The following is a 14,076-nucleotide window of genomic DNA, read 5'->3' as shown; positions in this document are numbered from 1 at the left end:
AAATACTAAACTGTTTTACTGAGAAATGAATCATCACGTAGTTTCATTTGTAAATGAAAACATGCTCATTTATCGTCACACACGGGGATAAATACAATCAAAAAGTCAAAACGTTATTGGCATAATTGTCAGGCGTTAAAAATAAATAGCCCTAACCAGGTATTGAAAAAATAATAACCTATAATAATAATAAATAATAAGTGATTTAGAGCTATCTACTTTGAATCGCTTAACCTAAATAACTTTCTGTATATGCTATTTGGCATATATTTAGCAAATATTGTGAACGACAATTATGCCAATAAAGTTTTGACTTTATGATTGTATTAATGCCCGTGTGTGACCATAAACGATTTACAGCATAATCAAAGCTTTAATGGCATGCCAGCATTTATCATTAACATTCGGAATGTTAAGAGATCGAAATTAAGGGGGACATAATGAATATAAACGAATAATAAATTTATTACAGAAAAAAGAGGATCAATTAATGGATAAGACTTTAGGATGCATAAAATGTTTCTTGCAGGGCTATTTAATTTGAAGTACTTATATGTAATATTTATTCTTGATAAACTTTTGAATGCTGTCTACATCGCGCACAGACATTCGCATATACAGCATTGCCTATTGTTAATATATAACTTAATATTGCATTAATTTCTATAACAATTAATATAATCATTTCTTAACTCAAAATAAAAAATATTAACAAACCTATCTCTGATAATCCTGGGTTATGGTTACGCAGGTTTGTTTATGCATTAAACATAAGGATGTCATTACCTCGACAAAATAATCTTGTGGCCACGACATAATATGACATTCCCAGGAATTAATATCTCGTGGCAATGACAAAAAGTAATATGACGTTCCTACGAATTCATTTGTGTGGCCACGACAAACATAAGTGAACCGAAGGTGTCCCCTCCAGGTTACCGTACCTTTTAGTTTGCAGCCTGCTCCAGTCCAGTGCGTTACATGACTGCCCCCTACTGATAATGTCTTTCCTATGTCATTGTATTTTCCGTGTTCCCTTGGAATACACCGGCGTCACGCGAGACCACTTTACTTCCCGCGCGCATTTTAAATGTCCAGATCTGTAACTGGGTCTGAAGACATGGTTATTATTGTAATGAAACCATAAATTTATTATTAATAATGATTAATAATGATGGTTATTTTTATTTGGGAATTGGTTGTTCTTGTGAAACTCAAACAGTGATCAGTACTGCTTATTTCCATAACTGAGTCAAATTTAGTTGCAGTTTTGTTGGATTCTATATAAAAGTTTACATTACAACAGGATTTGAACCTGGTACCTATGCATTTGAAAAAATATTACCTTTTTTTTCTTGGGAAGACTTGGGAAGACTTACAAAGAAGCACCAGAACTGTCACTAGTGCCCTTCTCTAAAATCTAGGTGCATGATAACCATGCATGCACATTTTGTCAGCATTTGTATTGCACACTGACGTCCTGCCCACAGAATGTAGAGACTTCCAAAATAAGTCACTTGTAGGGTCCCTTGACAGTTCGGGCTCTGCCTCAGACACCTGCTGTTTATGTAGACAGTAGTGTTTGGAACATATTCTCTTTCTTAATATATTCCTCTCCTGTTCTTAAAACCCGGATTCAGAAAGGTTTGTGGTAGATTTTATTGCATTCTAACCCTTGACAACTGCTTGCAGTGTCTTACTGTAGTTAGAAATCAATAAATTAGCATTGTGTGTGTGTGTTTGTGAGGAGCAGGGTGGCTTTATAAAGTAACTATAATGAACCTTTATCTGCTCTTGAAAAATGCATCTGTTCAGCCGCCCACACTGCACCTCAGCCCCTACGTGTGGGGTTCTGTTAGAAAGCTTAGCTTTTAGTCTCAAAGGTTAAGCCGGTTGATTGTGCAGTAGTCAAAGGTTTTTGTAAAGTGCCTATAAATGAAATGTCTGTGTGTCTGGATGGCATGTACCATGTGATGATAGAAAATGCTATAGATTTTGCATTATTGCAACAATGGTGGTGAATGTTGTGTATGTACTGCTTTTCAACTGCTTCAAACAAAGTACATTTAATCAGTTACAAGGCCTTAATTAATTAACTTTTAATTTCTAAATGATGTAATACTCTACAGAAAACAGACCCAAACTGGCATTGTGCCATGTATGGATTTAAAATATATAAGTAATATCACACTCATAGACGTGAGATATGGCTGTATATCGGCACTACTGTGATTCGACCATAGGTAATCACAGCGCGCCGATATACCGCCATATCTTACATCTACTCGTGTGATATTGCGTTTATACAACAGTTCGATTGCACAAGTGCACAAATACATAAACAAAATAACAACAGAGTGTCTTTAAAAGTCCTCTCATTTGCAAGCTACTTTCTTCCGCCATAGATTAAAATCTAAAGTTTAACAGCTGAGTCCAAGCCTCCGTCACTAATTCCAAATCGTCACTTTAGAACTTGTAACAAGGAATGTTGAGTTGCTTCATTAAAAGCTTATTGTATTACTGTTTAAAAAAAAAAAAAACTTACTGTATGAGAGAGAGATGGACTGAGCAAGTGTGATTAACATACCTGCATCTGATACAGCATTTATTCTTCAGATTGGTCTCATATTCACAATAAACATTCATTTAAATATCTGCTGAGGAAAGCGTCTTTTGTCGTAAGATGAAAATCCTTTCATCTGTTAAGGTTGATTTTGCTGTTCAGTGCATTTGTTTACTGCATCAAGCTGTTTTTGAAACTAAAATAACTTCCGTATAAAGCCTTTAGAATTTTTCAGTGTAAAAGTCTTTACCTAAGTCCCTAAGACTCACTCATAAAAACAGTCTCTTGTCGGTATGTAATGGCGGAACAATGTAACGAAAAATCACCATAATGAACGCACCATTTCTCAATACTAAACATTATTATTAAATGTTATTTATATAAAATATTGTTTCTATAAAATTATATTTATTGAATAATAATATTTAATACACAACAACAACAACAACAGCCATTAAAACAAGTTGCTAGGCAATTCAGTTAAAAAAAGTACAAAGGCAGAGCTCTGATATACAGCACTGAATTTACATAACCATGAGATTTTGGCAAAACTATCTTCTATGAAACACATAATAGATTGATGAGGCCAAAGCCTATTTGTTAGATTTACCCAAAACGAATTACATCGTATGTATAACCCCTATAGAGACATCAGAGCCAGCTGTAAACTCCAGAAGATCTGGCTGAGGTGAGGAACTGTCAGGCGGATTCATGAGTGCTGAGTGGCCACTGACCATCTGGAGCTCACAGGTCCGAAAACGTCAAAGCAAATTTTTGAATAGACGTTATCTTTATTAACAAACTGCATATCTGAACTATAAACAAGTACATTCTCACCTAAAAAAAAAAAAAAACTTCTAAACCTACATTCCGTGACACAAAAACAGTAATATTTTTAAAATGATACTGGATTTGGGCGACATTGATGAAAGTGATACAATTACAAACTCTGTTCTGATATTGTTCTAATATCGCACTCTTATCAGCCAATCAGATGTTTATTTATTTAGAAATTTTTAATACCCCTGGCAAATTCTGACTTAAAGTTACTTTTTTTCAACAAGCAAGTAATTTTTTTATTTTATTTTATTTTATTTTATTTTTACCGGAAATGATACAGGCTTCTCCCAAAAGATAATACAACATTATACAAGACGATATACAAGAGGCATCATTGTGGGACAAAAAGTGAACAAAAAGTGGCATGTCCAAAATTATCCATACCCTTTGCAAACTGTCACAGTATATGGGAAAATCCAAAGTTCTATACCATTCCAAATAGTCCAAGCTGTTCCAAAGCATACTAATTACCCTGATTCATTGGGAACATCTGTTTTAATCAACTCAACAGGTGAAAAACAGAAGCTCTCTGCTGTTGGTTTGTGGACAGTCATGGCTAAGAGAAAGGGGCTCACTGAGGACCTGCGGCTGCGCATTGTGTCTGCTCACAAGTCAGGAAAGGGCTATAAGTCCATATCTAAATGTTTTGAAGTTCCAGTGGCTACAGTGCAAAGTATTATTAAAAATTACAAGACGTTCCGCACTGTGAAAAATCTCAGAAGACATGGTCAGAAGCCAAACGTGACACCTGTGCTGGCCAGGAGGATAGTGAGAGAGGTAAAAAAGAATCCAAGGATCACCATCAAGGCCATCCTGATGAATCTGGGCTCTGCTGGTGGCAACATCTCAAGGCAGACAGTCCAACAGACACTGCACACCGCTGGGTTCCACAGACGCAGACCAAGGAGGACACCACTTCTCCAGATTATGCACACAAAAGCCCTCTTGGCCTTTGCAAATGCTCATCTGGACAAAGAAGAAGACTTCTGGTCTTCTGTTTTATGGTCAGATGAAGCAAAAATGGAATTGTTTGGCCACAATGATGTAGCCTTAATTTGGCATAAAAAAAGAGAAGCCTTCAACCCCCAAGAACACCATCCCCACTGTCAAACATGGTGATGGGAACCTAATGTTTTGGGGGTGTTTTTCAGCCGGTGGACCAGGGAACCTAATCACAGTAAACGGCTCCATGAAAAAGGAGCAATACATCAAAATTCTCAACAACAACATCAGGCAGTCTGCAGAGAAACTTGGCCTTGGGCACCAGTGGACATTTCAGCATGACAACGGCCCAAAACACACAGCAAAAGTGGTGAAGAAATGGTTAGCAGACAAAAACATTACCGTTTTGCAGTGGCCCAGCCAGAGTCCTGACTTAAATCCAATTGAGAATCTGTAGAGGGAGCTAAAGATCAGGTTGATGGCAAGGAGACCCTCCAACCTGAAAGAGTTGGAGCTCATCGCTAAAGATGAATGGGCAAAAATACCAGTGGAGACATGCAAAAAGCTGGTCAGCAATTATAGAAAAGGTTTGATTGCTGTAATAGCCAATAAAGGCTTTTCTATTGATTATTGAGAAGGGTATAAATAATTTTAGACATGCCACCTTTTGTTAAAATGTAAATAAAAGGTGAGAAATATTATTTATTTATTTTTTTTCCACAATGATGCCTCTTGTACATTGTCTTATTATCTTTTTGGAGAAGCCTGTGTCATTTCCGGTCAAAAAAAAAAAAAAAAAAAACTTGACTGTATACTATTTTATACACTATACTGTTAGGGTTTAGGACAATGTTAGGGCTCATGTTAAAGACCTAGTATGCATTAATGTACTCAAAAACACCTGGATTTCTTACACTGACAGAGTATATAGTGCTGAGAAGTGCCATTTAATCTCAATTAAATACAGCAGAGCTCCATTACATACTAATATAATAGGAACAAGGAGTCTTTGAAAATAAACAAAGAACCTGATAGAAAGCAAGAAGCCTGCACATTACAACTAGTTTGCACATTAACTGCACATTCAAAACACACTGATGCTACAGCATACTAAACTAGACACGCATGATCAGATTGGAACAATAATCAGGAGCAATGCAGACAATTTAACAGAGATTCATCTGTTCAACCTCGAGAAAAAGAAAATGAAAGGCAGCAAAAAAGCTGTAGAAAATGACGAGGACAAAAGCGACAAGAACACAAGAGAGAGCACAAAACTCTTTCAGAAGAAAGAAAATGTAAAGAAAAGATGTAGAGAAATGTCAGACCTCCTAGCTGTATTCTGTCTACAGCCTTGGGATATAAAACTGCAACACTGAATATTTCAACATTCATTCCCTTGATTTTCCCTGTGCTTTTATTTTCAAAGAAAATCACATAAAGAAACTGAAGCTGTGAATAAGAAAACGACAGTGAATCTGATTAAGCTGTTTTGAAGGTGAAACAAAACTGATTGGGTTTTATAAAATAGAATCTATCCTGAAAAAAAAAAACATGCATGCAGCATAATGGGACAAAATATATGGTATCTAAAACCTAAGATGGATATATCAATGCTTTATCTGATCCCATGTATCCTATACATTAGGCCAGACATCAAGGCTAGTTTAATTTGTAGACTTTCATTTTTGTCCAACAGAAGCCATGTGTGATTTTTAAGACCCCATGAAATCTAAAATGGTTTTTAGTTCATGTCTGATAGATTCAATATCATGTAGTTAACTAATGGCTATTGATATGTCCTGCTGCAACTTTTTGTTTTAATCGGGAAAAAAAATGTGTAAGGGGAAAAACTGTGTTTGTATATATATTGTAACCATTTCAGGGGGCGTTTAAAGCTTAAGCTTATGATGCTGTGGGTTACAGGAAGTGATGCAATGAGATCAAACAAAGTTACAGTAAACTCAGACAAAATAACAGACAGAAACAGTTTTGGGAAATAAAATGTCTGAGCGCAGAGCCATGAGAGCAGGAATAAATGAGCGATGGACAGATGATGACAAGAGAAAGACAAGTACTTACTTCCCTGTTTATCCGAATCTAAGAGATCCCAGACACAGAGAAAGAGGGATGGGTGAAAGAAGAGAGAAAGAGAAACAGAGAGAAACAGGCTAATTAAGATGATTAGAGAAAAGAGGAAAGAAATAAAGATGTCAGAAGTCAAATTCTCCATCCTGACCACCTGCAGTGAGGAAATCACTTCAAACTGCCTGCAAATTACAGTTCAGAGTCGCCCTGCTTTGTCCGAGAAAAAGATCCTGAAATAGTCTATTGTTCAGCTCTTCAGTGTTTAAATCAATGTGTTTAGCAGCACAGTTAATGAACTGGTATAAAAATAAATGTGCCATGTACTATATCATATTCATATTTCAGACACAAACTAAGGGTGGGCATTTTAGGCAGCTTTTAGGGCAAATCTTTAACCAGTTACGATGGCTTTTATTCAGTTCTGTGTAAAGGACTACTCAGGCTTAGTGGAAATATGTGTCTCTATTATACATTTCAGCAAAAAAAACATACCTATATTTACAATTGACCATATGCACGGATTACTTCCTTTTAGAAAAGCCAGTTTAAAAAAAATATGCGAGTAAATCAGCTAAATATGCGCAAGTGATTGCTATGATTGACAGTAATTACCGGACGAAACATCTGACAAGCTGATGTCAAAAAAACAGCTGTGCATGAAATGATTCAGACTAAATTCAGAGTAACTAAACTACAGCAGTAACAAGTTTGTGTTGGTTAAATATAGGCTATTTAATAGCTTTTACAGTTCAAGATAAAGCTTAAAAGATGTAGTTATTAAATTATATACATTTTTTCAAATTCATATTGATGCATATTGAGTGCATTATTTAATTATTATACCATTAATATTTACCTTATTTAATTTGTAGTGAACTATATATAAGTATTTAAATAATTCACGCTTACAGGCTGTTTGTGTCTGAGCTTATTTATTTATTTTAATGTTCTGCACTTGCTATACTATATACTTCAGTGTGGTAAAAGTACTACAATTTATTATACTAGTAATTTTATAATAAATCGAAAAGCAAGTCATCTTGAAAAAAACTAGGGAGTTGAAATGGCAGCTGCAGCCAATGATTGATCCTTTGCTGCCATCTTCTGGTTATATGGGTCATTTCATGTCATTTTCATCTTAAAAAGACGTTGTTTTCTGTGAAAAGACATTTGTTCCATGTCATCTTTATGAATGAAAAGTGAGTCTTTGAAGTGAATTTTATTGCACAGCTATAGAGTTAAAAATAATAAAGGCTTTAAAATATTACAATATTTTAAAAATGTGTTCATGACTATGAAGGCAAGTTAATGATTATCAAGAATACAATTAAGATGCCCTTGAAGAGAAGTATCGCTAGCTAGCTAACGTTAGCCTAAACACGTTATGATAGTGTTTAGCTGTCAGTATTTAAATGTACAACTATGCAGGTACTCTCCTGGGATTTCCAGGCTCTGCATTTAAATGTTATGTTGTTAAATAATATGAAACTGAATGTTCATGCCGCTATCATTATGTACGATCTTGGAATTATTTTCTTTCTCAGCTTTTAAAAGACTGAGGCCGTAGAGGAGTCTCAAAAGTGTCCACCTATATATAGCACATATAAACGAGCTTCAGCTGATGTTTTCGAGCTGGCTTACCATTATGTGGAAGTTCTAAAGAAAGCTCAGTGCATATGGTCCATTCTCTGCCGTTTCTAGTTAAAATGGACAGTAGAGGCAGTGAAACTCTAAACGTTTCTAAAGTCCACACAAGAGATTTACAGGGCAGAGTTTTGATTAGAAAACCTTGTTTTTAAACAACATTTTGCAGAATAGTATGCCATGTTCAAACATATTCAATGGTTTAGTCCTAAGCAGTCAAACTTCTGTAAAGATGCTTTTGTATATTTGTTTGCACATTCTCAGTTCATCTTTTTTGTATACTGTAAATATCAAGGCTGATATGCTGTCTTTGCACTGGATCGATACAGAATCTGTGAATCCTTTTATTCAAAACCCTTAATTAAGGCATTCATTTGTTTTTCTTTCTTTCTATACATAGATTTGCCCCCCCCCCCCAAAAAACAAACAAAAAAAAAAAAAAAATAAATAAATATAAATAAATATTGGTTTACTGCATGTTTGCAGCAATCTTTTGGTGAACATGATATAATCCATAAAGCAGATAAAATCAGTTCAAAAGAGATCTTTAAACTGTGCTGTCTCGTTATTTTAGTGTTTGAATCCATTTAACTTCCATCGGAACCTCAGTAGAATAGAAAATGATTCGTATTCAAGAATCAAAAAGTCAATCCACTGTTTTCATTAATCGCATGCGGATTTGATTCTTGAGTGTGAATCACTATTGAGGCAAAGAGAAAATCAAGACATCTGGTTCTTATAAAGGTAGAGTGACATGGCTTTGCTTTTTATGTCTATAATCAGACGCTCTTTCTCATCAACCAAAACCTGCGACTCAAGTACAGCCAAAGCAGAAAGAGTAATTCAGGTTTGTTCATTCTGAAAGCACAGATCATAACAACAGCTCCTAAGTGGCTTCAGCCTTGAATAGAAATAAAAGCTATTCAAAACCATAATACAAACCTGTAGAGCTGTAAAAAAAAAAAAAGACAAAACACCTGAAAGTTAGTCTTGAAATCTTGAGTCCTTCACACCGCAGAGGTTTGATTCCTCAATTCCACTGGATAACCTTCCCACCAAAAGACGGCAGAAATGGATTTACCGAGATTCCAGCAGAGATAGTTAGAACATTGATGCTTCTTATGTGGGACGGGAACGTATGTTTGAAAGCCGTTATCTATCAAACGGTTTGGATTAAGAGCAAAGTGTTCAGAATCTGCCTGACAGGGGAAAAAAAGACACGTCTGCACTAAAATCAGATGTTTGACAGGTCGTTAGGCAGCCAGGACAATGCAGTCATATGGGAGCGTAACGAATAGCTGAAATACTGAAATAAAAAAAGGTTCATGAAGGAAGTGTCAAAACTAGACAGTTGTCAATGGACAACTCTCTCAGTGAGAAAAGGAATTACCATATGAGCCATATAAACGTGTTAATGTGTACACCTTCACTAAAAGCAAGAGTGAGACAAACACCTTATATTTGAAGGCAACATGCCCAGAGTTTGAGGTGTGAACAAAGGAGTGTAAAAAGGAAAACACGAGAACTTACATCGATGTAGTTTGCATTGACATAATCTGAGTTAGGGTCGGCCAGGAGAGAATGCATTTTCACACGGTGACGGTCTTCTATTTGGGATAAAAAAGGAACAATGCTAGTCAGTGATGATAGTAATAATAATAATAGTAACCGATTCTCACTATTAACTAGCATGCATATTGCCTGTTTATTAGTACTTATAAAGCACATACAGTATGTGACGCTGGACCACAAAACCATCCATCAATACAAATTTATCGATTTTATGCCACAAATCATTAGGATATTAAGTAAAGATCATGTTCCATGAACATATTTTGCACATTTCCTACCGTAAATATATCAAAACTTAATTTTTGATTAGTAATATGCATTGCTAAGAACTTCATTTGGACAACTTTAAAAGCGATTTCCTCAATATTTATTTTTTTGCACCCTGTATCTCTGCCAAATATTGTCCTATCCCAACAAATTGGAAAGCTTTTTCCGCTTTTTTTTTTTTTAAATAAAAAAAAAAAAAAATTACCCTTATTTGGTTTTGTGGTCCAGGGTCACATATTAAAAGAGAAGTTCAATTAAAAAAAAAAAAAAAACATTTACAGATAATGTACTCACCCCCTTTTCATCTAATATGTTCATGTCTTTCTTTCTTCAGTCGTAAATAAAACACGTTTTTTGAGGAAAACATTTCAGGATTTTTTTTTTTTTTTTATATATGGTGCCCCAAGTTTTAACTTCCAAAATGCAGTTTAAATGCGGCTTCAAACTATCCTAAATGCGGTTGTAAACAAAACATCTAGCAAAATGATCTGTAATAAAAAAAATAAATAAATAATAATAATAATACAATTTATATACGTTTTAACCTCAAACGCTTATATTGTTTTTTCCAGCTCAAGACAGTTAGGGTATGTTGAAAAACGCCCATCTTATTTTCTCCCTGAACTTAAAAAAAAATAAAAAATAAAAAAATATTTCAAAATCATCCTACATCGCTGCAGAAGTACCGACTTAGTGTTTGCAAAGTGAACATGCAAAGATGATCAAACAACTTTAACAAAAAAAATTAAAACGTATGTATGAGTTTTTTTCAACATAACCTACAGTAGTTGTCTTAAACCAAACGATAGATGAGACCTTTCTTCTTTGGCTGGGATCATTTAGAGTCCTTTGAAGCTGCATTTAAACTGCATTTTGGAAGTTCAAACTCGGGGGCACCATAGAAGTCCACTATATGGAGAAAAATCCTGAAATGGTTTCCTCAAAAAACATAATTTCTTTACGACTGAAGAAAGGAAGACATGAACATCTTGGATGACATAAGGGTGAGTACATTATCTGTACATTTTTGGTCCCGAAGTAAACTATTTCTTTAATTTCTAAATATGCATGAGCATATTTAATCATACCTAAACTTAGCAACTACCTTACTAACTATTAATAAGTTGCAAATTAAGTTTACTATTGCAAAAGTCAAAGTAGTTTCAATAAGCCAAGCTCTGTTTTTAACTAAAAATGGACAGTTGTACCAGCATTTGTGTATGTTATGCATATTTAATCTATATTGCACTCTTAAAAACAAAGGTGCTTCACAATGCCATAGAATAACTTTTTTTGTTTAAATAGTTCTATAAAGAACCTTTAAAATTTGATCTTCAGATAATAAAAAGGAAAGAAAGAGATGGTTCTTTAAAGAACCTTTGACTGAATGGTTCTTTGTGGAACCAAGAATGGTTCTTCTATGGCATCACTGTGAAGAACTTTTTAAAGCACCTTTATTTTTAAGACATTATCTTAATTGTATCTTAACTTGAAAACAAACTATACTTTGAACAACACTTACGACCCAGAAGGGTGTCCTGTCGGCCCTTGGTCTTGTCCTTCTTTTCGTTTATGTCCCAGCCATCGAAAAAACTCTACAAACACACAAGCAGAGATATGCACATGATGGTGGTGGACATCACAAAAACTACATATACTACTGTTAAGGTAGACATCAAAAGTGACAGTAAAGGCTATAAATGGTTGACGTTCTTCTGAAATTCTTTCTGAATTTCTCAAATTATCTTGAAAAAAAGTAATATGGTTTGTCATATGAAATATGAAGCAACATAAGTGCTTTCAACATCAATTCAGCATAATAGAATGATTTCTGAAGTATCACATGACACTAAAGAGTAATAACGCTGAAAATTCAGCTTTATAACATCACATGAATAAAATAGTAAACAGTTGTTTTAAATTGCAATATTTCACAATATTACTAGTTTTAGTGTTTTGAACAAGATAAATGCAGCACAAGAAACTTCTTTTAAAACACTACAAATTCTTACCTATCCAAAACTTTATATTATATTGTTATTCTCGTTTAGGCAAAGTGCATTTACTACTATTATTATGTGAACATTACGGCAGCAGTTTTTCATCACATAACGCTCAAATGATAAAGAAGAGCATTATAACTGTATTCCAGTCAACCTAGCACTCAGAATCGCTCTCTAAACGCCCCATGCAAATTGCGATCAGCTCTAAAATTGTGCTCATATTTGTTGCATTACTTCATTTGCATAATTCCTTTAGTGAGGCTGGTAAAATAGCACTGACAACACATACAAATAAATGAAGCTATCAGTGTGCAAATCATTCGTAATGAATCCCTCCCATGCTTTGCCTCCATCATCTGAAGTCTTGCGCAGCAGACATTTAACACCATTTATTGTAAGACTGGCAGCAGATACAGCTTTGCATCTCTGTCACCTTTGCAGGTACTGTTTATTTATTTATTTTGAATGTGATAATAACACATTTGTCTTTCTTTCACGTAATAAAAGCCTTGTAATTGCTCTCTGTCAAAATCAAGAAAAGCATGCAGATGATAGTTTCGGTGTCTTTTGTGAGCATGTACACACTGAGAGTCAAGCCCTGGCCGTGTACTCCAGCTGTCTAAGTGCTTTCTAATGCCGCGTAGTTTTTGAGTTAATGTGTGACAGCTGTTTAGCACACATTCCCCCCGAAAGCAGGTGAAGCGTAGCACCTGGCAATTACATCTAAATGACTGTAATTTAAAAAAGACCCCCAAAATAAGTGCAAGTCACGTTTTCCCACTCGTCCATTAAGTCCCCTTCACTCTCGCATGTTATCAAGTCAGACGCAGTTAACAGAGCAGATGCATTATCAGGATGCTGATGTTAATTTCCTGTTAGGCCTAGCTCGCTTATTTCTTTATTTTTTCTTCTCCCTCAGGAGTGTGTGCGAGTTTTACTTTGTTCTAAAACTAAAATGAATTCAAGACGGAGGGCAAAGATGTGAAGAAATTATTCACTTTTACAGATTCAACTTATATTTGCAGTAAAAAAGTAGACTGTAAAAAGTTTTAACCAGATTCAACTTAAAAACCTAAGTTCAGCAGCTGCCTTAAAATTTTAAGTCAAATCAGCTTAAAACTACAAGTCATTTTAACTTATTACAACAAAAATGAGTTTTTAACTTAAAATTTTAAGGCAGCTGCTAAACTCAAGTTTTTAAGTTGAAACTGGTGAAAACTTTTTACAGTGTACATATATTTCCATTAATTTAATACTTTCAATACAGCAAATTTCTAAAATATTTTTTTCTTCTTCTTTATAATTTACTGACCTTGAAAACACAGGTGGTAAAGAACAGTGTTAGGGGTAACATATTACAAGTAACACAAGTTACATAATCAGATTACTATTTTTCAAATAATTAGTAAAGTAATGCATTACTTTTAAATGTACTTTTTCAAATTAGTTACTATTTTTCCAATTGTTCCACTGATAGCTCTCCAGTTCCTTGTTGAGAGAAATCGGGAGTAAATGAAAGGAAGAGGCACTTCCTTCAGCACTAATTTCACTTTTAATGTGAAAAGGCCTTTACACTTGCCAAAAATATAACTTCTGCAATTTGTTGTTATTAAAAATGCAATTGGTAATGCAAAAGCAAAATAATGCATTACTTTCCGTAAAAGTATCCAAGTAATGCAATTAGTTACTTTGTTAAAGAGTAACGCAATACTGTGATGCATTACTTTTAAAGGTAACTTTCCACGTTATGAATCACAAATAGCTTTTCCAAAAGATTAGGTAAATGATAATATATAGAAGGCCATTGTGGTAACACACATGACACTAAAATAACACAATAAACATTAATTTAACAACATAAGGTGTAACATAAAACCCTAATGTGCATAACTGAGATTAGGGGAGAAAAGACAGGAAACTGTTATTTCAGTGAAAACTAGATAAGAAAAGTTTGTCAAGACAAAGTTGGCTTGAGAAAGCCTGATCAGAAAGTTTGAAAAAGTTGTCTGTCAGACAGTCTGTCAGATAGATTGGATGCATGGATAAATTGATATATAGCATGTTGTGGCATGTTACTAGCATGATTGACATATTACTAGCATGTTGCTAGCATGTTTCTAGCATGATTAACACGTTACTAGCATGTTTGTAGCATGA

At 34.6% G+C, this 14,076-nt stretch overlaps 1 protein-coding gene across 1 annotated transcript in view; it reads right to left on the bottom strand.

Moving 5' to 3' along the window:
* The window catches only part of ptprua (protein tyrosine phosphatase receptor type Ua), a 404,456-nt gene that overhangs the window by 59,507 nt on the left and 330,873 nt on the right, over positions 1-14,076 (bottom strand). Inside the window, exons 19-21 of the mRNA XM_073821437.1 lie at positions 11,439-11,511; positions 9,608-9,684; positions 6,428-6,445 (exon numbers count right to left, since the gene is read on the bottom strand). Coding sequence (XP_073677538.1) covers positions 6,428-6,445; positions 9,608-9,684; positions 11,439-11,511 — 168 coding nt within the window. The remainder of the gene's footprint in view (positions 1-6,427; positions 6,446-9,607; positions 9,685-11,438; positions 11,512-14,076) is intronic.

The sequence above is a fragment of the Garra rufa genome, chromosome 17, assembly GCF_049309525.1.
Source record: "Garra rufa chromosome 17, GarRuf1.0, whole genome shotgun sequence".
In the NCBI taxonomy this organism is placed as follows: domain Eukaryota; kingdom Metazoa; phylum Chordata; class Actinopteri; order Cypriniformes; family Cyprinidae; genus Garra; species Garra rufa.
The sequence above is the reverse complement of the archived record's forward strand: the minus strand, read 5'-3'. Positions and strand labels throughout refer to the sequence as shown.